This window comes from Rhinolophus hipposideros (assembly GCF_964194185.1).
Source record: "Rhinolophus hipposideros genome assembly, chromosome: 10".
NCBI lineage: Eukaryota > Metazoa > Chordata > Mammalia > Chiroptera > Rhinolophidae > Rhinolophus > Rhinolophus hipposideros.
The window spans coordinates 11,913,774-11,939,073 of NC_138056.1; the positions used below are offsets into that span (position 1 = coordinate 11,913,774).

Here is a 25,300-nt window from a genome sequence, read left to right on the forward strand (position 1 = left end):
CCTGTGCAGTTTCCATATATGCAAAAAACAAACAAACCTGTCATCCATTTGCTTCTTACTTCACTCTCTGACACACACATATATACATACGTGTACACATATGGTGATATTGATTGTATTAGTTTGGATCTCTTCAGAATATGTTAATCCCGTAAGGATGAGTCAGGCACATTTGTGTTATTCTGTCTATCCATTGTGTTGAACTGTTTCAAATTGTTGAGAAATAAAATTGATACTTATCAGGAATGACTCAAAAAAGGTTTGTGTATACAAGTATGTAGCATATGACACAATTTATATAAATGACCTGGTACACTTATATTAGTTTAATATTTTTAGAAATTGATAATAATGAGTGGTTTACAGGTTATGGTGGGAAAATAACTAATTTGCTTGTAAAATATAGTAGTAGACATAAATTTACCTTTGGGCATGAAATAATATTAATAAAACCTAACATACTGCATAATTAGAATGAGCCTGACCCTGTTCTAATTGCTTCCTTTTATTAGTGTATTTACTTCACATGAAAATTATTATACCATAGGTGTGACTATTAGCTACATTTTTTAGATAAGATAAAGGGCACAGTTTAAGTAACTAATTCAGAACCAAAGCTATTGAATGTTGGTTCTGTGATTCTACCAAGATAGATTTTAATGCATCATTTATTGTCCTTTTGTTCTGAATATTATTTAATACTAATGACAAATAAATTTCAAACTTAGGGGACTTTAGGGGACATTATTTACCACATATTAATATTAATTTACAAAATATATGTTTTCCTAATATGTGCATTCAAAATTAAAATACTTTCAAAAATATATTTCTAAAATATGTACATTGCTTACAGACTTTAATGCCATCAACTCTATATTTCTGGTTTCACAAATCCTGGCATTACTTAGGGTAAGGTCTAAGGAATAATGTGTATGATTCTCTTCTGAAAATATCGCCATTCTATTTGATACTAACTAAAACCCTCTAATTTTGAGAATAATACTTACCAAGAGCCCCCCCCCCCAAAAAAAAACAAAAAACCTGAAATTTCTTTCAATAGTATTTGTCTAGAAAGTTGTCAACTTCAAGTTTTTCTCAGAAATAAAATATGAAAACCATTTGAGTTGAAAATTTCTGTAATATAATATTTATATTCTTCGAGATCAGTTCGGTGTAGATTTTTGTGCATTCATTCTGTTTTATTTTGAGGTAAAAATAAATTTAAAAAATAGTTTATTTGCTTAGGGTTTTGGTAAAATGTGCCAGGAAGTTTTGTCTAAAAGGAATATCAGAGAGTTTCTGTGACTATAAGTGGAGCAGAATATAACTTGTCTCTCATGCTGATAATTCCAGGGCACTCCATGTACTGGGGATTGGTGATAATGCAACAGTTGGTCATCCTTGGGAACCAGATTCCAAGGAAGATTGCTTGGCATATTTTCCAAGGTCAAATGTTCAAGGACAAAATAAATGCGGCTATGTTAGGTTTTGAGGAAACAGTTGCTCTTTACTTTAGAAGCCATACAATGAAGAGCCTGGTTTGGTCTCCTCTGATCCTCTAAATTTTTTATTGTGTTGGTGGAGAAGCTATTTCTAGAGTCACACTTAATTACTCTGTGACTGAAACCATCAGAGATTAAATAATTCATTTTTCATTTTTCACAATGAAACATTTTTATATTTAAAAATGTGATTGTATCGTAAAATATGTTTATTAGAAAAAAATAAAAGGCAACAAAGTTCAAAGAATAAATGAAAATATGTCCAAAATGTTATAACATTTTGATGAATTTCTTCCTATTATTTTACTTTGTACATATGCTTATTTGTGCATCTATATATTTGCATAATTATACTGTATATTCAATATCTAATCCTCATTTTATGACCAAAATTCCATTGTATATCATGATCAGTGTTAGACTAGCCTTAGATAAAACCCATATTCCATGTATCATGCATTGACTTGTGCCCAGTAACTAACTTCCCTCTAGAGGTGTTCATTAGCTGATAAATATTTTGACTTCACAAGGAAAACATGGTGTGGGCTCTCATTGAGGTTTGGCAATCACCAAATTCATCTACATAGCAAATTTCTGCAACTTGTTTTACTATTTTATTGGATTCTATATAATCAGGTCAAACAAATGTTTTCAAATCAGGCTGTATGAATAAAAGAAATATGAAAATAAAGCTGAAATATTTTATTGAGAACTATGAAGTTGAATAAGATGCAGCCCAGAAGAGGAGTAAGAAGTGAAAACAAAAATTTACCATCCATTTTTACACTGCAATGTCTAACAATAAAACAATGGAGGAAAAAAATCCACTTTTCTCAAGGAAATACTCAAGAAAATCTTTAGAGAGGTAGGAATTCTTATTCTTGGTCTTTGAGAAAGATTATTGTATTACAGGGAAAATTTTCTAAATAAGATGACAGACATATGCGGGGACAAAAAGAAAAGAATTTACATCAGGTTGAATTGAAGGAAGTAAGCCATTTATTACATAGGGAATCTAAAGTATGGGGTTGGGGAATGGAGTGGCAACAGGAGTAGATACAAACTTGAAACTGTATAAGCAGTCCAAGGAATTTGGACTTATTAAAAGAAGAGAAAATATGTAGCAGTAACGAAAGCGTTATGACCAAAACTGGTGATACATTAAAGGGAACTAGACAGGCTGGAAGGTAAGAAGTTAGGAGGCTGTATCAACAGTTCGGATTAGATAGAGAACATGGGGGCCTGAACAGAGACAGCAGCAGTGATGAAGAAAGAAGAGGAAACTTATTTTAAGGGTCTTTGGGAAACAGAATCAACAGTAAGTTATTCAATAAATATTTGGGTAAAGTAAGAGAGATGAAACTAGACTCACTTGCTATGTCTTTATTTTGTGTGACTGAGTGTATCAAAACAGTTTTATCCAGAAGAAAATAGTGTAAGAATAGAAATTGAGTGCAGGGACAGTGGCGGGATTAGTTTAAAATGGTGAGTTTGAGAAATGTGAAGCACATGCAGGAAAAAGGAAACTATTTTTCTTGGGTGAGATATAAAATGATCAGATGTCTAATAAAGTATAAATGTATCGGTCACTCAGGCTTTCTTGGTTATCTTAGCTAACTTATGAAACAAATTACTTTGTTATACCATGTGCAGTAAAAAGAGAACTGGGCTGAAATTGAAAATGCCACTAATTATCCAAGGACTAATGACGCCTCATTAACATATATAATATATAGCCTTTTCCCGCCTCTCTTCAGTGCTTGGTTTTGTCATCAGAAGAACAGATTACAAGGTCCTATTCAATTATAAATTCCTATGATTCTGAAAAAAGAACATGGTGTCAAAAGACGCCATTATCAGCCCCTTGAAATTCATAAGTTATATTCTATATAATAGTCATCAGCAGAAAGTCTAATTTTAAGAATGACCCTTGGAGGCTAACACACATAACCATCCGATACTCCAACTGCTCCCTTCAAAGTCTCACCAAATTGTTGTCCATCTGTGGCTTGAATCTTCCAGGTAATCTTTATCTTCTTTGCATCTCACTCAATCTTGGGATATTATATATTGTAAAACCTCATCACATTGACTCAAAATATGTTTTCATATAACTTCTAAATAGTCCAGACATCATTAAAGATACATTTCTTTGGTTTTCAAATGCATTTAGTTCAAAAATTTCAAAATTCTTACAATTGTATTCCTTCGAACCCTGTAAGACAAATCAAACCCCTTCTTTCCTTTTTTCATGACATTTTTTCAACGATAAGAGGCAAATATAATGTGCACACTGACCCTTTCAATTCCATATTTCTCTACATAATATGTTTCTTTCATCCTGTTGCTTTTCCCTGACAAAGAACTTAAATAAATTGGAGCATTTAAATATGTAATAGATATTAATTCAGTGTTATTTGACCACGGTGAATTAAAGTAAAATCCAACACCTTAATACCTTAATCTTATCATACAAACTGTATAAGGAAAGAGACAGATTGATACAGATATAGATACAGAAATAGGTATAGATACATAGATATAGATTATTATCAGCATTGCACTGCTAACGAAGGCTTTTAATAGCAACAAAATCACTCATATCTTCAGGCTGGTTATAAATTTAAACAAAGAGACAACATTTACTCAAATGACATAAAATTAGATTAAATTACAGGTTTAATTTTTTTAAATTAATCTTATTGGGGTGACAATGGTTAGTAAAATTACATAGATCTCAAGTGTACAATCCTATAATACGACATCTATATTTTGCATTGTGTGTTCACCACCCTGTCAATTCTCCTTCCATCTCCAAATATTTGCCTCTCTTTAACCCTCTTCTTTCTCTCCCCTCCCCGCTTACCCACTGGTTACCACTAAACTGTTGTCTGTGTCTATGAGTTTGTATTTGTTTGTCTTGTTCATTTGTTGCTTTCAGTTTTATATCCCACATATGAGTGAAATCATATGGTTCTCAGCTTTTTCTGTCTGACTTACTTGCTTAGCATTACTGGTTTAATTTTAAAAAGCAAAAAGTCTTATCAGAAACAAGTTTATCACAAAGTGCAGAAGCAGATGAGGAAAATTTCAGGAAAATTTTTTCTTGGTTTATGGTCTTTCAGTGATTGTTGGAAAAACTATCTTTGTATATAAACAACGTCTTGCTAGATCAAAGAAGTTAATTTTTGTTGTCCTTTTATATTATAGCGTAAAACTATTGAGAAAATTCACCATATGAATTTATAGCTTAAGTAAGACATATTTGAAGACATCTGGGTTCCTCCCTGTTTTCATAGTATCCCTAAAAAATACCTTCATCAATAATTGTATAATATTTTAGAATGTCCATTTCCTTTTATTTCACACCTCATGTTTGATTTAATATGCTTCTGCTTTCTTGATTTTGGCCCAATGACCATGTTCTCAAATTCTTAAAAATATCATCTTTTTCTCTCCAACAAGTCCCACAGGTATTTGACAATGTACTTGCCTGTAGCATCAATAAATATATCCTAACTGCTTCTACTTGAAAATTCATGGTCACTGAGCAAATATTTTTCTCATAATAATTCTTTTCATTGCTTCTTTGGCCTCTGTGTTTTTCACACTGTATATCAGAAGATTTAGTATTGGCATCAAAAGCGTATAAAACATGGACAGGATTTTAGTTCTATCCTGCTGGTAGTCAGAGCTTGTTCCCAGATAAGTAAATATCACTGTGCCGTAGAAGAGAGTCACTACCGTTAGATGGGAAGCACCTGTGGAGAAGGCTTTATATCTGCTCCTTGTAGAGTGTATCTTCAGGGCAGTGAGAAGGATTCCCAGATAGGAACTAACCACTATCAGAAAGGTAGTCACTGATGTCGTTCCAGAGAGAGCAATAAATAAAACCTCACTATATTGGGTGTCAGAACAGGAAAGTTGAAAGAGCAATGGGATATCACAGAAATAATGGTTAATGATGTTGGGCCCGCAGAAAGAGAGCCGGAGCAAGCCACTCAGGTGGATGAGTGAGTTAGCACAACCTAGTAGGTAGGAAGCAGTCACCAGGTGGATGCACAACGTGGGTGTCATGCGACCTTTGTAGTGAAGTGGGTGGCAAATGGCAACATACCGATCATACGCCATTGCAGCCAGGAGGAAGCATTCAGTGGTCAGGAACATGCTGACAAGGGAATACTGCAGGAGGCAGCCATGATAGGAGATGGCCTTCTGACCTGCTATGTAGTTCACCAACATTTTAGGAATGAAGACGGACGAATAGCAGAAATCCAAGAAAGCCAACTGGCAAAGGAAAAAGTATTTGGGACAGTGGAGCTGGGCACTAGCCAGAATTATTATGATAACCCAAATGTTGCCCACCACAGTTGTGAGGTAGATCAAGAGAAACAGCACAAAAAGAACAGTATTCAGTTCAGGGTTGTCAGTCAGCCCCAGGAGGACAAATTCAGTTATCACACTGACATTTCTGTCAGCCATTTATGTGACTGCCCCTATGAATGATCTGCAGGGAACAAGAGGGAAAGGAAAATAACCAAACTGTATAGCTACTGAGAACTTTAGAAAACTGCATGATTTTAATTTCTACTACTACTACTACTACTACTACTACTACCACTGCTATTACTCCACGATGAATTCAGTTATTGCAAGAATGAAAAGTCACCCTGATACGAAACTTGAGTTGAATCAAAGTCTTACCAGGGGATATAAACTGGTACTATCACCACATAATAACCCCTGGAGAAATTAATATCCCTTTGGACAGTCCTAATAGGAATGTTTATATAAACAGAGAGAGTTTGGGAGATGGAGCTTAGGAAACAGTATATTCAGCATTCCAGAACACAAGGCAAGGACCTCATATTTTAAGGAAGAGTAACTCTAAACAAAGAGCAAAAATACTTGATATATAATAAGTAAATTTTGACACATCTAGTAAAATTATTCTCTATGACATATTTTTAACTTAGACAAGTAGTACACATGACAATTACATTAAACAATAAAACAACAAATAAACAATATATACATATTTACGTATATATTTATATGTGTGTGTCTGTGTTGTATATACACGTGTATATATGTATATGTAAATACACGCACAATAATACCTAATAAAATTTATAGATTATCCATAAAAATGAAAATCAGGCATGTCTAGAATAGAGACTGAAAAAAAAGCAAACAGTTTTTTCTCATAAAAACATTATTTATTTGTTAAAACTCACTTGTTTCAGGAAGTCATTCTTTGCTACTCCAACAGATATTCATCATTTCATCCTCTGATTTCCTATAGCATTTATTATCCAACTTGAATTAGTCCATACAGATTTTTTTTCATTAAGATTCAATCAGAAAACCCCACTATGTTTTACTCCCTGCAGTCAGAGTTTCCAGTCCAATTTTCAGGACAATGCATATGCTTTTGGCATATTAGATCACAGGTGGATCAGGGTCTTTACCCAGGAAGTTATATCATTAAATTAATTTAGGCTTTATCATATACCCCAAAATACATGAAAAGTAAGGTTCCAATATCTGATATATTTGGGAAACAGTCAAATGATGTTTAAGGAAAGCTTTCTTACTGCAGTACTTATAGGAAAACATAATATGCTTCTATGGTTTGGGAATTTCCAATAAGAGAAAATTAATATAGAGCATGTTTCACATTAATTTGATGATTGAATCTATTATCACTAAACATTTAGAATAGGGCATGCTCAAATCCATACTTCGGAAGTAATAGTTCCCTGATATTAAATAAAGAGTGAGAAAAACATGGGTTTGATCTCTATCTTCACTACAAGTTAAGTGGTAAGTTATTAATAACAACTGAAATACTGCAACCATGCTACACATGAGCTTTATGTTCATTTTACTGAAACACCAGAAGTTGAAAAGGACTAGTCACTTTCCACCACATTATGCTGTGATTTTGTGTCTAACTCTCAGTTTCCTATCCTAACTTAGTCTCATCTATAAACCTTCCTCAAGAGGTAGTTGTGAGAAATAAACAGGAAAGTACCTAAAAACTGCCTGTCACCCTATAGGTACTCTCTAAGTGTTTGCTGTACATTCAAGGTAAAAAGAAAGAAAGGAAGGAAGGAAGGAAGGAAGGAAGGAAGGAAGGAAGGAAGGAAGGAAGGAAGGAAGGAAGGAAGGAAGGAAGGAAGGAAGGAAGAAAAAGAAAGAAAGAAAGAAGGAAAGAAGGAAAGAAGGAAAGAAGGAAAGAAGGAAAGAAGGAAAGAAGGAAAGAAGGAAAGAAGGAAAGAAGGAAAGAAGGAAAGAAGGAAAGAAGGAAAGAAGGAAAGAAAGAAAGAAAGAAAGAAAGAAAGAAAGAAAGAAAGAAAGAAAGAAAGAAAGAGAAAGAAAGGAGGGAGGGAGGAAAAGAGAATGGAAGGAAGGGAGGGAAGGGAAAGGAAGGGAGGGGGAAAGAAGGAAGTATGGAAGAAAAGAAGGAAGGAAAGAAGGAAGGGAGGAAGGAAGGAAGAAAGGAAAGGAAGAAAGGAAGGAAGGAAGGAAGGAAGGAAGGAAGGAAGGAAGGAAGGAAGGAAGGAAGGAAGGAAGGAAAGAAGGAAGGAAGAAAATAGAGACTGGACTATCTGTTCACATACTAGACAAATGGTTTTTGACTAAAATAGTCTGGTTCTTTGCTTTTTTGGTTTAGTTTTATTTACTTAGCTTTGCCTTGATTGACTTTGTTTTTAAACAAACCAAAATGTTACTTGGATGATGAGTTTCTTCTTATTTCATCAGTTCCACGTTTTTCATTAATTTTAATAACCAGTAATTTTCATCTAGACTGTCTTTCACACGGTGTGTTTCTTTTGCAGTCATATACAATATATAAGTCTTTGAGTACAAAATTAGCTCTGGAAACAGAGCCAAATAAATTGCTGCTTTTCCCCTCAGATTTAACAAAATTCAATAGTTTGTACTAGTCAATCTTAGATTTCTAAAGAATTTCTTTTAATAAATTCCCTCTTGCAATTTACATAATTATATCTTCATGATTATATGAAGACTTTAAATATAGCAACCTGAGGAAATATGGACTAAACCCGCTAATCATTTTAAGAGAGGCAGTTGAGTGAATAGTCTAATTCTATTTTATCTATCTCAATAATTGGAATGGATTTGAGGCGGATTATTATTTATTTTTTTTTTTTGCATTCCATTCACAGCATGTACTGAGAGCTGCTGTTTTTGGAAACCAAATTGAAAAGGCATTTATAATTTCTTTGTTAGAACACAAAAACAACACCTACCTGGTTTTGAGAGGAAGTCTAGCCCTTTCTCTTACTTTCCTAACTTGGTTTATATTTGGCTCAGGTCCGTGGGAGAATGGAATTCCCAGGGATTCTGTGATCATTAGGTCTCATTAAAACAGCTAACCAGGGGCCTGAGGGAAAGTAAGGCCCCAGCACTAACTTTCCAAACTGTAGCAATTCATAGATTTGGTCTTTTCTAAGTTTTAGAGAAAATTGTCCATGTTCTTGTCTCACCTACACAAGGCTCTACAAGGAAAAACTGAATTGTTAAAAATTAACTCCACCAGTGTTTATAATTTTGCTTTACATAATTTAAATATATATGTATATTATCCATAATATATAATTTCTTTCAGTTTTAAAGAATGCTAAGTTCCACTTGTTAATCACCATGTGCATTTATAAATGCATTATCATTGATAGTAATTATGGAAAGTATACACATATTTTTTTGTAAGGAATAATTCCTCATTTATTTATTTTTAAATTAAAGTTTATTGGGGTGACAATTGTTAGTAAATTTACATAGATTTCAGGTGTACAATTCTGTAATACATTATCTATATCTCACATTGTGTGTTCACCACCCTGAGTCACTTCTCTTTCCATCACCATATATTAGATCCTGTTTACCCTCGTCTAGAACCACCGTCCCCTCTGCCCTCTGGTGACCCCTAAACTATTGTCTATGTTTAAGAGTTTTTGTTCCTTCATTTGTTTGTCTTGACCCTTGTTTGTCTTGACCCTTTGTTGTTTTCAGTTTTATATACCATATATCAGTGAAATCATATGGTTCTCTACTTTTTCTGTCTGTCTTATTTCACTTAGCATTATAATCTCAAGGTCCATCCATTTTGTCACAAATGGAACTATTGCGTCTTTTCTTACCACCGAACAGTATTCCATTGTGTATATATACCACAACTTCTTTATCCATTCATTCATCTATCGAAGGACATTTTGGTTGTTTCCATGTCTTAGCCACCATAAATAAAGATAGAATGAATATCGGAACACACGTGTCTTTATGGATAAATGTTTTCAGATTTTTTTGGGTAGATACCCAGGATTGGGATTGCTAGGTCATATGGTAATTCTATTCGTAATTTTTTGAGGAACCTCCACACTGCCTTCCATAGCGGCTGCAACAGTCTGCATTCCCACCAACAGTGTATGAGGGTTCCTTTTTCTCCACAGCCTCTCCAAAAACTTGTTAGTATTTGTCTTGTTGATGACAGCCATTCTGACTGGGGTGAGGTGATATTTCATTGTGGTTATTATTTGCATTCCTCTCATGATTAGTGATGTTGAGCATTTTTTCATAAGTCTATTTGCCATTTCCATGTCCTCTTTGGAGAAATGTCTCTTCAGGTCCTCTGCCCATTTTTTAATTGGGTTGTTTGTTTTTTTGTTGTTGAGTTTCATGAGTTCCTTGTATATTTTGGATATTAGCCTCTTATAGGAGGCACTGTTTGCAAAACTCTTCTCCCATTCAGTTGGTTGCCTCTTTATTTTGTTGATGGCTTCTTTTGCTGTGCAGAAGCTTTTGAATTTGATATAGTCCCATTTATTTATTTTAGCTTTTACTTTCCTTGCCTTAGGAGTCAAATTCATAAAATGCTCTTTGAATCCAAGGTCCATAAGTTTAGTACCTATGTTTTCTTCTATACGGTTTATTGTTTCAGGTCTTATGCCTAGGTCTTTGATCCATTTTGAATAAATTTTGGTACATGGTGACAGACAGCAATCCAGTTTCATTCTTTTGCACATGGCTTACCAATTCTCCCAGCACCATTTATTGAAGAGGCTGTCTTTCCTCCATTGTATGTTTTTGGTTCTTTGTCAAAAATTATCTGTCTATATTTATGTGAGTTTATTTCTGGGTTCTCAATTCTATTCCATTGGTCTACGTGTCTGTTTTTCTTCCAATACCATGCTGTTTTGATTATTGTTGCCCTGTAGTACAAGCTAAAGTCAGGAGTGTGATACCTTCAGCAATGTTCTTTATTCTTAGGATTGTTTTGGCTATTTGGGGTCTTTTGTGGTTCCATACAAATCTGATGATTTTTTGTTCTATTTCTTTAAAAAATGTCATTGGGATTTTTTTTTTTTTAGTATACCAAAGTTAGAAATTCATTTTTTTCCTTTTATTAAATTTATTTATTTATTTTAATTTATTAGTTTCAGGTGTACAAGACAAGGTAATACTTAGACGTTCATCATTTATATCCCTCACACTGTGAACCCCCCTACCCCCCATCCACTATCCCTCCGACCTCTCACCGAGCCATCACATTATATATATAAAATTATAGTTGGCATTCATTATTGTTTAGCTTCTGTTGTACAATGCCATGATCAGGCATCCACAGTATCCCTGAGGTGGTCTCCCAAATACGACACATGTCCATCGGATACCCAACAAAATCTTTACAACATTATTGAATACGTTCCCCAAATTAATTTTCATAAACCCTGAGGCCATCTTGTGGTTACCAGCTGCTTCCTAATCCCTTCACCTTTCCCCTTATCCCCCCCCCCCCCGCCCATCTAACAACTCTCGGTTTTTTCCCTTTTGTCCCCAAAACTGTTTCTGATTAGTTCATTCACTTATTCTTTTCTTTAGATTCCGCATATAAGTGAGATCATATGGTACTTGTCTGTCTCTTTCTGACTTATTTCACTTAACATAATGTTCTCTAGATCCATCCATGTTGCTGCAAATGATAAGATTTCTTTCTTCTTTATGGCTGCGTAATACTCCATTGTATAAATGTACCACAGCTTCTTAATCCAGTCATCTACCGATGGGCATGTTGTTGTACTTAGTAATTTGATTTGTGCTGAAACTGCCCTAACAAGGCCCAACTTAAGAGGCACAAGATTCAACATATCCAGAAGCCAACTCTAGACCAAAAAAGAGTACTACCAGGTTTGACCTACAAGTCACGCACCCAGAGGGAATTGTCTGAAGGCACAAGAGCCCATAGAGGCCAAAACTCATTTAAGTGGCCAACCCTCACCCAGCAGAACACCCTGTGGTGGGCAGAGTCAAGTCTCACAACTAGACAGCCTAGGAGTTAAACCCACCTACTCACAAGCAAAAAGCAATTAAAGTTCTTCTTGAACAGGACAATATACTAAACATACGAGCCACCTTTGGATCATACGCAGAGGAGAAGAACGAAGTAGTCCAAGTCAAATATAAAAGACACATACTACATAAGATAACACAGCAAGAACTGAGAGCTCTAGGGGATCTTCCTAATACATCATAGCAAACACAGAGAGTCAGTCAGAATGGGGAGACAAAGAAACATGTCCCAAATAAAGGAACAGAAGAAACCTCCACAACTGGAACCAAATGAAGCAGAGGTAACCAACCTGTCAGAGACAGAGTTCAGAACACTGGTGATAAGAATGTTTAAGGAGCTTAGAGAAGACATAAAGAAGGATATAGAAATCATAAAGAACAACCAGTTAGAACTAAAAAAGGATGTAGAAATCTTAACGAACAACCAGCTAGAACTAAAGAACACAATTACCGAAATTAAGAACTCACTTGAAGGAATGACCAGCAGGTTAGATGAAGCAGAGGATCGAATCAGCGACTTAGAAGACAAGTTAGCAGAGATCACCCAAACTGAACAACAGAAAGAAAAAAGAATAAAAAACAATGAAGATGGGTGAAGAGACCTCTGGGATAACATCAAGTGCAACAACATGCGCATCATAGGAATACCAGAAGGTGAAGAGAGGAAGCAACGGATTGAGATCATTGGGATTTTGATGGTGATTGCATTAAATCTGTATATTGCTTTGGGTAATATGGCTATTTTCCCTATGTTGATTCTTCCAATCCATGAGCACGGAACGTCTTTCCATTTCTTTGTGTCTTCTTCAATTTCTTTTGGATATTTCTTTCACATCCTTGGTTAAGTTTATTTCTAGGTATTTTATTCTTTTTGTTGCAATTGCAAAAGGAATTTTTTTTAATTTCTTTTTCTGAGATTTCATTGTTAGTATATAGGAATGCAATGGATTTTGTACATTGGTTTTGTAGCCAGCAACTGTACTGCATTTGTTTATTGTTTCTAATAGCTTTTTGGTGGAGTCTTTAGGGTTTTCTATATATAGCATCATGTCATCTGCAAAGAGAGATAGTTTAACTTCTTTCCCAATTTGGATGCCGTTTATTTCTTTCTCTTGTTTGATTGCTCTGGCGAGGACTTCCAACACTGTGTTGAAAAGCAGAGGTGATAGGGGACAGCCCTGCCAGGTTCCTGAACATAGAGCTAAGGGCTTCAGTTTTTCACCGTTAATTATGATATTAGCTGAGGTTTTGTCATACGTGTCCTTTATTGTGTTAAGGTATTTCCCTTCTATACCTGTTTCATTAAATGTTTTAATCATAAATTGATGTTGTGTATCTTCAAATGCTTTTTCTGTATCAATTGGTATAATTATATGATTTTTGTCCTTTATTTTGTTTATATGATGTATCACATTGATGGATTTGCGGATGTTGAACCATCCTTGTGCCCCTGGGATGAACCCCACTTGGTCATGATGAATAATGTTTTGAATGCATTGTTGCATTCAATTTGCTAGAATTTTCTTTATGATTTTTACATCTATATTCATCAGAGATATTGGTCTGTAGTTTTTTTTTGTGTGTGTTATCCTTACCAGATTTTGGTATCAGGGTAATGTTGGCCTCATAAAATGAGTTAGGGAGTACTGACTCTCCTTCAATTTTTGGAAGAGTTTGAGCAGGATTGGTAGTAGATCCTGTTTGAAGGTTTGGTAGAATTCACTAGTGAAGCCATCTGGTCCCGGACTTGCTTTTGGGAAGGTTTTGGATGACCAATTCAATTTCGTTACTGGGGATTGGTCTGTTTAGATTTTCCAGTTCTTCATGGTTCAGCCTTGGAAGGCTATATGTTTCTAAGAACTTGTCCATTTCTTCTAGGTTATTGAATTTGGTGACATTAGTCCTTCATAGTATTCTTGCATGATCCTTTGTATTTCTGTGGTGTCCATGATAACTTCCCTTCTTTCATTTCTGATTTTGTTTAGTACTGTCTTTCTCTTTTTATCTTAGTGAGTCTAACCAAGATTTTGTCAATTTTATTAATATTTTTAAAGAACCAGATCTTTGTCACATTACTTTTTTCTATTGTCTTTTTATTCTCTATTTCATTTAGTTCTGGTCTGACTTTTATTATTTCCTTTCTTCTGCTGACCTTGGGTTTTATTTGTTCTTCTTTTTCTAGTTCTTTAAGGTGTAACGTGAGGTTATTTATCTGGTGTTTTTCTTGTTTCTTGAGATAGGCCTGTAATTATATAAATTTCCCTCTTAAAACTGCTTTTGCTGCATCCCCAAAATTATGATAGTATATATTTTCATTCTCATTTGTTTCTATGTATCTTTTGATCTCTTCTCTTATTTCTTCTTTGACACAGTTGTTCTTTAAAAGTATGTTGTTTAGTCTCCACATATTTGTGGTTTATCCTGCTTTCTTTTTGCAGTTGATATCCAATTTCAAGGCCTTGTGATCAGAGAATATGCTTGGTATGATTTCAATCTTCTTAAATTTGCTGATGCTAGTTTTATGTCCCAATATATGGTCTATCCTTGACCATATACTATATGGTCCATGCATCCATGCACACTATAAAAAAATGTACAGTCTGATGTTTTAGGATGAAGTTCTCTATAAATGTCAATTATGTCCATTTCATCTAATGTGTCATTTAGGGCTGCTATTTCCTTATTTATTTTGTGTTGGATGATCTATCCATAGCTGTCAATGATGTATTTAAGTCCCCTACTATAATTGTGTTTTGTTCAATTTCTCCCTTTAGTTCTGTTAGTAGTTGTTTGGCATATTTCGGTGATCCTTGATTGTGGGCATAAATATTGATGACTGTTATGTCTTCTTGTTGTATAGTCCCCTTTACCATTATGAAATGTCCATCTGTGTCTCTTGTTACCTTTTTCATCCTGAAGTCTGTTTCATTTGCTCAGTATGGATACACCTGAATTTCTCCAGATACCATTTGGTTGGAGTGTCAATTTCCACACTTTCACTTTTAGTCTGTTTGTCCTTGTAGCTGAGATGTGTCTCTTGGAGGCAGCACATGGTTGGGTATAGAGTTTTTTAATCCAATCTGTTACTCTGTGACTTTTTATTGGTAAGTTTAGTCCCTTTATATTTAGGATGATTATTGATATGTGAGGATTTCCTATCATTCTATCTTTGATTTTCTGGTAAGACTGTGTCTCCATTGTTTCTTTGCCTTTTTGTTGTCTATTATTTCTGTGTGGTGGTATTCTATGATTTTCCCCTCTGTTTCTTCTTTTGTTATGCTATGTATTTCAGTTCTGCATTTTTTTTGAGTGGTTACCATTAAGTTTATGTAAAAGAAAGTTTATATTTAGAGTAGTCCATTTTCTTCATCAAGCTTTCATTCTCCATTCTCATATTCCAATTCTGCCCTTTACTCTCTCTCCTTTTATGTTTTGGTTGCCACAGATTATCCCTATTTATGCTGCTCGAATAGCCTCCTTCAGTATTTCTTGTAGTGCAGGTCATGTGTTAGAAAATTTCCTCAGCTTCTGTATGTCTGGAAAGATCTTTATTTCTCCTTCATATCTAAAGGATAATCTTTGCTGGATATATTATTCTTGGCTTATAATTTCTCTCTTTCAATAGTTTAAATATTTCTTTCCACTCCCTCCTGGCTTATAGAGTTTCTGCTGAGAAATCTGCTGATAATCTAATGGGCTTTCCTTTGTAGGTTACCGTCTTATTTCCCTGGCTGCCTTGAGGATTCTTTCTCTGTCATTAATTTTTGACAGCTTTAATACAATTTGCCTTGGAGAAGGCCTGTTGGGGTTGAGACAATTAGATGTTCTATTTGCTTCTTGGTATCAAGGATCCAATTCTTTCCACAAGTTTGGGAAGGTCTCATAGACTGTTTGAATATACTGTCTGTTCCCTTCTTTCTTTCTTCTCCTTCCAGTATGCCCATTATTCTTATATTGCTCTTTCTGATGGAGTCAGAAAGTTCTTGTAGAGTTCTTCCTTTTAAGTCTCAAGTTTCTTTCTTTTTCCATCTGTGTCATTTCCAGATTTCTATCTTTGATGTCACTGATTCTTTCCTCCATCTAGTCGACTCTACTACCTAAGCTGGCTATTTCATTCTTTAATTCTTTTATTGAATTCCTAATCTCCAGAAATTCTATTTGGTTCTTTTAAAAAATTTCAATCTCTTTGGTAAAATGTTCATTTTGTTCTTTGACTGTGTTTCTGAGTTAATTAAACTGCCTGTCTGTTTTCTTGCATCTCTTTGAGTTTTTTAAGAACTGCAATCTTGAATTCTCTGTCATTTAAGTCACATATTTCCATGTCTTTAAGTTCATTTTCTGGAGACTTTTCATTTTATTCCTGAGCTGTCTTGTTACCTTGACAATGAATAATTTATCATTTTTCTTCCTAGACATCTCCAGGAGTGGTCTCTGCAAGAGGTTGATAGAAAGAGGTCTTTCTTTTGTTTTCCAGTAGGTCTTGGTAGAATGTTTTACTTTCTCTCTGAGTGCAGCCTTTTATTCTGTCTCACACGGCAGTGTAATGTTTTCTCTGCACTATTCCGGCTTTTCACAAAATAGGGTGATTTCCTGGAAGTCGGGCTTCTCCTCTGTGAACAGTTCGCCTGGTTCATAGGGCACCACCTCTGTGGGGGGATGTGGAGATCTTCTGAAGTTCCCAAGCTCTTCCTGCACCTGATTCAGAGCCCATGTGTTTCAACCTGTTTACTTCTGCAGCTATCTGCCCAGATAGGTGGGGACAGGAGCGGGGATGCATTGTGAGAGGTAGCCCAGAGCAACGGAAGCGACCACCACCACAACCAGTCCTGCTTCCACTGTCCCTCCCCTTTGCCAGAACTAGTTGGGCTGCGAGTCTGTGTATGCACACCATAGTTCTCAGAACTGTAAATATTCTGTTCTTTAGATCTGACACTGCTACTGTTCCGCTTCTAGCACCGGGCAGGGGGTCGGGGGCATGGTGAGCTCTGGGAGGACAAGGAGGGGGCAACTAGGCTCAGTGCCTAAGGCTTCCATTCTCTGTTTGGCAGTGAGGGCTTAAAGCACCGTTTTCAGCCTTCTTCCCTCAGTCTTTGCTCCGAGTTCTCTGCTGTGAGCGTTGGGTTCAGCTGTATTATATGCTGCCCCCTCAGCCCTGTGGGCCATAAGTGGAGCCCTAGCAGTTCAACTTCTTCCCTTTCCTTCAGCTGCAGTTGTTCTGGAATGCAGTGAGCTCGGAGCACTGAGCTTGATCTGTGTCCTGCACCCACGCAGCTCTGTCTCCTCACTTCTCCCTTCCCTCCTCCCCCACTGGCACAATTTGCCCACCTTTAGGTGAATTCAGTAGTGCGCTTCTTAGTCTTGCCTGTCTGCTGCTCAGGGAGCCCTTTGTGGATTTATAGTTGTTCACTGTGTTGTAAATTCCAGGGGAGATTTCAAGAGGCTCACCTCATGCCGCCATTTGTATGACATCATCATCTTTACATATATTTCAATGAGAGACAACCCAAAAGAAGTGGAAGCAATTACTAAATAGAATTCAGGATGTGTGTGTGTGTGTGTGTGTGTGTGTGTGTGTGTGTTTTCGTAAACTAGATTGCCTTTTAATATTAGAGGTAATTTAGCCAATTATGACACTAAGATAAATATCATTTTCCACATTTTTGTCCCTATATTAGCTAAACATAAATGTAATTTTTAGAAATACTAGGTAGGCTGATACTTGGAAAATAGAATGGAAAATATAAAAGGATGTAAATACAGGGTGAAATTGTAGGCTAAATTTTATAGGGGGATGGGCAAATATGAATAAATAAGTCACTAAGATAAGTCAAATGCAATCAAACCACACATACAATTGCACAAGAACAAGATGGAAAAAATTTGCAGTGACTTTAAAATGAAGCAATAGTGAAGACAGATTAACACACAGGGAATGTTATAATTAATTTTGTTAACAAGAGTATTTCTTTTTCTTTGGCAACCAACTGTTAAGAAGGATTCTAGTTGGAATGGTTTCTATTTATTACACACATAGTATTTTCCAGGCATTTCAAAACTGTTATCTCTAATTGTTGTCTGATTTTATTTAAGTAAATATTCTGATTCATATGATTCACATTATAGGTGGCTAAGAATAATTAAAGAAATTCTCCAAGTTTGCACTTTAGGAAGTAGTATAATAGTAATTTCAATATAATGTTTGGTGTAAAAATCTGTGCTACATTTACTATTCCGTGCAGCCTCTCAATATTGACAAAGTAAGGAGTGAACATAATAATGATGGAAATTGAAATCATATTGCATGAAGAATAGTAAAAAAATTAGGAAATATCCAGTATGAGAAAAATTAGACTCAGGATGGTATTCTAGCAAAAATTGAACAGCTGAGGACTCTAAGAATGAAGGGTGAGAATATATGAATTCTAAGGTCAGTATTTTTTCCATAAAATAATCCCCTTCTCCCACATATATACACTTAGTAAACCGTATTATTTTATCTGATTCCTGGTAGGCCAAGTCTTCCTTTTGTAGGTTGTATATTGTAACATCATTTATTAAAAATTATAAATAGTTTGATTTATTTTTCTGACTTTCAATTATCTTGCCTGTATGTCATTTATTGTGTTTCATACTCTAGGATATAAGACATTGAATATTTTTGAAAATTGTTAAGAACTATGTAAAATTTGATTTAATTATTATTATTTTATTTTCATTTTATTCTGAAAATTAAAACTTTCATACAAATGCATTTGTGTGAATGACTTATACATAAATGTCACATATATGTACCTTTATGGGGCCCAATTTCAAATATCATATTGAATAATCTTGGAAAATCATGAAAGGCTATAGAAACATTACTGGTATATGATGTTCTCAGTGTTGGTGGTGGTGTTGTTATTATTTTTTCATCCTTAAAGGTAAACTTTTATAGGAATTTCTTTGCATAATGTTACAATATAATAAACATTTCAAGTTGCAACCTTCACAGATAGTGGAGAAATTCAGTTATATGATTTTGGTTGTTACTGAGACGAAAGAAGATTAATCTAGCTTGCCATGTAAAAACATTAATATTTATATTAATGTTCCATTGTGCTGCTTAGCCTATTTACCTGTAGTTATTTCAGTATTTAAAAACAAACTTCAAAATTAAGCTTAATTTTATTTGTAAATGAAGATATTCTTGAGAAGGCTGTTCTTGTTTACCAGATAGGACATTTTATAGCAATTTAGGGAAAAGCAATCACTATGGAACAATCAGTATTTCTGGGCCTGATTTTACCATTATGCAGCTGTACATATAATTTGAATCTAAGGGAAAACAACTGGCTTCACATGTTTTCCCTATCTAGAATGCCTTCAGGACATTTTTTGTTTAATGTCTAAAGAATATGTTGGAAGACTCTTGCAGGAAAGGGGAAAATGCGTCTGATTATTAATGATTCCCTAATTACCATGAAGGCATCCTTTCTAAACATGAAGTCAAATTCTTTAGGGTAAGTTTCTTCTGAGTATTAGTGGTTCCTCCACGTGATGTAATAAAACTGTGGCGTTCCATTCTGTTCAATTTCATGGGTAGTAATGGAAACTGGATCCAAGATTATGGGAAAGATTTAGACTAACCATTGTGTGTGGAAAGGTAATCTACAATGAAATTCTCGTTCTATTTTTGAGTGTTTATATTTATTTTGAAGAATATCTGACCATAAATAGTGCAGGCTAATTTCAGGAATATATATCTGTCAGTTTTATTGGATAATTCAAGTACCAATACTTTTTGCTTGAAAAATATTTTATTTTTTCTGTGCTTAAAAGAGAGACTGAGTTAAGAGAAATGTTATTATTTATGAATTTTATGCTTGTATCTCTCCGTGTGTGTGTTTTTGTGTCTATCTATCCCTATGTGCATATTCATATTTCTCCCTATACACAAGAATTAAAATGTCAACAATTGTTAACTAACCTAGAACTTCATTTTTTTTAGGTTAATTTACACAATAACCAGCCATATATACTATGATATGTAATTATTTCAGGCCTTTTTCTTCCACTGTAAAACAGAGGGTTCCACTTAAATAAGCTTTAAGATTCCTTTGGGATCAAAGTTTTAATAAATTAATTTAGATATCATTATCCCAAGCACTTGTTTGTATATTAGGGAATATACAAGTATGGTATAAATATTAAGAGGGATTACATTTTATTTCTATAGCTCTTTTCACAGCATTCTTCACTTCCTTATTTCTTAGGCTATAAATCAATGGGTTTAACATAGGAATCACCAGGGTGTAAAGCACAGATACCACTTTTTCTTGTTCTAAGGAATATTGGGAGCTTGGTTGAATGTAACTAAAGCTTATAGAGCCATAGAATAGAGTCACAGCTGTTAGATGTGAAGCACATGTGGAGAAAGCTTTGTGTCTACCTGCTGCAGAGCGGATCCTCAGGATAGCTGCGACAATGAAGACGTAGGAGATCATCACAGTCAAGAACGTGATCATGGCAATAATGCCAGAGAAGATTAAAAGCAGCAATTCATTCATGGATGTGTCAGAACACGACAGCTTCAACAGTGGGGGAAGGTCACAGAAAAAGTGACTGATGACGTTGGGCCCACAGAAAGACAATTTCACCAAGCCAATTGTATGTGTCAACGAGTTGATTAAACCTCCAATACACGATCCAATGACCATGGCAACACAAACTATCTTAGTCATAGCCACTGTATAAAGTAAAGGGTTCACGATGGCCATATAGCGGTCATACGCCATTGCTGCCAGCAAGAAGCCCTCACTGGTAAGGAGAGACACGAATAAGAAATATTGCACAATACATGCAGAAAATGAGATTGTCTCCCGTTCAGCAAAGAAGTTCAGCAGCATTCTGGGTGCAAAGACTGACGAATAGCAGACATCCACAAAAGAGAGGCAGCTAAGGAAGTGATACATGGGTGTTTGGAGTTTGGGAGTCATTTGGATTAGAAGGAGCATTCCTAGATTCCCCACCAAGGAAATGGTATAGATAAGCAGAACCAACATGAAGAGGACCACTTTCAGTTCAGCACGCTCTGTCAGTCCCAAAAGGATAAACTCAGTAACAAATGTACAATTAACTTCAGCCATGTGTTTGTTTTTCTTGGTACCTGTTAATGATAAGAACATTGGACTACATTGAGAATAATCATGCTGCATTAGCAAGACTATAGGTTATTCCTAACTAGCTGTGCAACTTGAGTTACTGATTTCTGTGCTCTCATGGTTTTAGCTCTAAAATTAGAAAATTTTAAATAGAAAGTCTCTAGTCTCTTCAAGGACTGTATTTGCCTCTGCCATATGGTAATTCCATGAGTGAAAAATGCAAACATAAGGGCCTTAACTTTAGAATGTATTCAAAGTGCTGATCTTAGTGTGAAGGAAAAAGGAAAAAAACTTGAGTGAGTTTCTCTCTAAAATATGTAAAGCACAATTCAGTTTATAAAACATCCTAATCAAAGTTGAAAATTTAATCTACGGTACCATAAAACTCTCTTTTAAACTTCTCACTTTGGATTTAGTAGTAACTAATGTGAAATATATCAAGATGTAAGAACAAACTGTACTGTGGCATTTAAATCAAGATATTCTACTTATGCCTTTACATTTAGTTCATATGCCTTTTTTTTTTTTTTAACTTGAATGTGATGAAAGGCAAGGCTTTAACATCCACAATCTCTGGAGCCATCCTTAGAAAATAGCCAGAGACACTGGCTTTGGAGAAGAGTGCCCCTGAGAATGGGGGAAGAGGGTACTCTCAGCTGGAATATGAAACATAGTCAACAGCAACGTGCATTGACCTTTGATACCCAATAGAAAGATCTTATCCGGGAAACTCAGGAAACAGAGTCTGGATACTTGATACTTTTTATATTGCACCACACTTCTCAGACTGTGCAATGTCTTTTCCACTTAATCAATGCACATTTATTGACTAGTACTACATTTTATCTGAAAATTTTAACTATATTTTCACATTTACATAAAAAATAAAAATAAGCGTTTTAAACGTTCACAATACTATAGCTTCACCTCTATGAAATAATGGATGTTTTTGGTAGCTTTCTTTCTTTCTTTTTTCTTTTTTGAGTACAATAGGTAAAACTCGGAAAAGAGCATTATAAGATTACAGAAATAATAAGAAATGAAAAAATAATTGTGTTAGATCTGGACTATCTACAGTGACAGGTGAGTAATCCCCATGGAAATATGTAGTTATGACAGATTACAATCAATCCTTTGGAGAAGAATATTTCAAACTGAATTACAACACTGGTTTTTCATTGTTTCAGTAGAAGTTGCATAACAATTTTGATGTTACTGTAGAAGAAGAGATTTAAGTGTAGCATAAGTGGTAGGAATAAATGACCAAATCACAATTCCTCCCACCCCTGTAATTTGAAGGTTTTTATCAGATTAAAATCTGAACATCATTTTTTTCTTCTTTCCCATCTTTTTCTTTTTTGTATTTTAACTACTTTGCAGGATGTATGTATACAGCATATTCAAATAAGTGAATTTAACTTACCAGTGCAAGAAATAAATGTTCAACACCTTAGCTCACTTAGGACTTCACGACCACTCATTCCCATGGTTTACTTCTCTATATTTCCCCAAAACAAAGTACACACACACACATACACACACACACACACACACACACAAAGGTTAAATTTGTGTGACATTTATAATCATGCATAAATTAGGTAAATAATAGCAGTTATAAGTACCAGGATTGAAACTGAAACTTCTCCTTTAATATATGAGAGCCAAAGTCACGGCTTCCATGGTGTGAGAAAGCAAGAATAAGATGATCAAAACACAATCATGTCAGAAGATAGGTTTAGACAAAAAGTTCAGTTATATATTTACCTTAGTTCAAATGGGAATAGAGTCCCTGGAGTTAATTTTCTGGTTAAAAGGATATAATGAATATGTTATTAAAAGTTCCTCTGTGTTTCTTGAGGATTTAGGTAACTCTCAAGAATTTAATGGCTCCCTTAAGGCATTTAATTTCCTCAATGTTGCAACAAATAGGAGAAAATGTAGGGCAAGTGTACAGGAAAAGAAGACAAAAACAGAATATATGATCTCTGAAAAAAATGCGATAGAATTGACAGTGATGTCTGCTTGGTACGTTACCATGGGAAGCTTTTCAGACATGTTATCTGGGCTAAACTTCTTCAAAGGCTGCTGTGAAATGATTTGACCACCCATCTCTTCAATGTTTATTTTTCCATATAGCATATGTTTGCTGATAGACAATTTTGGGGGTTTTGTCTTTAACTTAAAATGAATTATAGGGGATTCTGATAGCAGTATTTCACCCTTACATATGTATCTAAATAAGAAATGTGCTTTATTCTTTATTCTAAAAACCATTAAATGTTTCTTCCTAAATGCAAATTTCCTAAATCCCCAAATTAACAGCTATTGGGGCAGGTGGTAGGAATAGGGATTAGGTAATAGTCTAAACTTGAATTAGGCCAAAAGGTGATCCATTAAGTTAAAAGGACTAGAACATTCTTAGTGCCTGATGCATTCATATATATGAGTACATATAGTTCATGTAATAATGAAGTATACGTGTCTATATTTGAAGAATTATATGTGAAATATATGTAAGAAATATAGAGATTAAATTTCTCAGACCAATATTTTCTATTCTCCTAGGAAATTGTAGATTAAGGACAAAAAATTATCTGAAAACAATTTATAAATATCTGTATTTATAGGCACTCAGTAGAAAAGAAAAACCAGCAAATAATTACATTCAGAAAGTACCTATCAGGTCCTCTATCTTCTAACGGTCTATTAACTCCTTGAATTTATATGCAATACTATGTTTAAAAGCACATATTTCTGGATAGTGGCCTCATACCAATCATTATATTTATTTAGTAGCCTTATTTAAAACTAATTTGGCACATATTTGTTAATGTGAGTTTTTTTGGTCATGAAAGAAGACTTTAAGTGACCAATATTATTCAGAAGTTATATTAATTAATGCAATATAATAAAATATTATGTTTTAGAAAATAATTACCTTTTTTCAAATAAAAGATATTGGGGAACAATTATGATACTATAAGCTGGGGTCATTTTAAGTGTATAATTTAATGAATTTTGACAAACATGTATTCCAGGGCAATTACTACCATAATCAAAATATGGAACATTTTCATAATCCCCGAAGTCTCTTTCTCTCTTTCAAAGAAACCCCTACCTTTTACCTCCAACCCCAAGAAACTCCTGACTAACTTTATATCTCCCTATAAGTTTTGCTTTTGCAGAGTTTCATAAAATGGGGATAATACAGAATAGGTTCTTTCCTGTTTGGATTTTCTTCAATCAGAATAATGTTTTGAGATATATCCACATTGTTACAAAAATCTTTAGTTTGTTCTTTTTCATTGCTGACTAACATTCCATTGCATAGATATAGAATACTTTGTTTATTCATTCACTTGTTAATTGACTTCTGTCCCTGGAAATATTCAGAAACTAAAAAGAAACTAAAAAGGCAAGCTACATAATATGGAAAGACATTCAGAGTATGTGTATATGACAAGGCACTCATATCCAGAATATATTAAAAACTACTGCCAACCTATAAGAAAAATACAAGCAAGACAGCTAAATATGAAAAATTTAGAAAAGTGACTTTGTAATGAAGGACATTCAGATAGCCAATAAGCGTATGCAAAAATGTTTAATATCATTGCTCATACATTTGGTAGATCACAACCTTTAATATTTATATTGTTTGGGACACCCCCAAAAGTTCCTCTCTGTCTTTCAGAAGTTCTCCACTTAAATCTGCCCATTTGTCTGTCTGTCTGTCTATCTATCTATCTATCTATCTATCTATCTATCTATCTATCTACCATCTATCTATCTATCATCATCTATCTATGTATCTATGTATCTAATATCTATCATCTATCATCTATTTATCTATTTTCTATCATCTATCTATTATTTATTTATCTATTTATCTATCTATCATCTGTCTATCTATCATCTATCTATCTATCTATCTATCTATCATCAATTTATCATCTATTGTCTGTCTGTCCTTGTATATATGTACTTATTTGGTATTCAGGCTTACTCAGGCCCAGAATATGCCTAATGCCCTGAATGGAAATGACAACCATGTATGGTGAAACCTGCAAAGTATCTGCCCAAAGCTCAACTGGTTCCTCTGAAAGCTTGCAGAGCCTTCCAGCATCACACGTGCATTTTCAAGAGTGCACTGATCAGAGAGACAAAGGCAGCTCGCCTCTCCATGTCTACACCTCTAGTTCTAAACCATTCCAATTCTCTTTTCCTTAATAGCCACTCAGTTTTATCAACAGATAAAGTCTGCATCTTGTC

At 34.7% G+C, this 25,300-nt stretch overlaps 2 protein-coding genes across 2 annotated transcripts in view; both read right to left on the reverse strand.

Annotated features, from left to right (window-relative positions):
- LOC308503355 (uncharacterized protein) overlaps window positions 1–21,010 on the reverse strand; it is a gene marked incomplete at both ends in the record, with an annotated part of 34,188 nt that extends 13,178 nt beyond the window's left edge. The window contains one exon of the mRNA XM_081062677.1: window positions 20,086–21,010. Coding sequence (XP_080918803.1) covers window positions 20,086–21,010 — 925 coding nt within the window. The remainder of the gene's footprint in view (window positions 1–20,085) is intronic.
- LOC308504315 (olfactory receptor 5J3-like) lies at window positions 5,049–5,987 on the reverse strand (the record flags this gene model as incomplete). The annotated part of the gene is made up of 1 exon (XM_081064663.1): window positions 5,049–5,987. The coding sequence occupies one exon, from the start codon at window positions 5,985–5,987 to the stop codon at window positions 5,049–5,051; it is 939 nt and encodes a 312-aa protein (XP_080920789.1).
- Window positions 21,011–25,300: the final 4,290 nt, after the last annotated feature.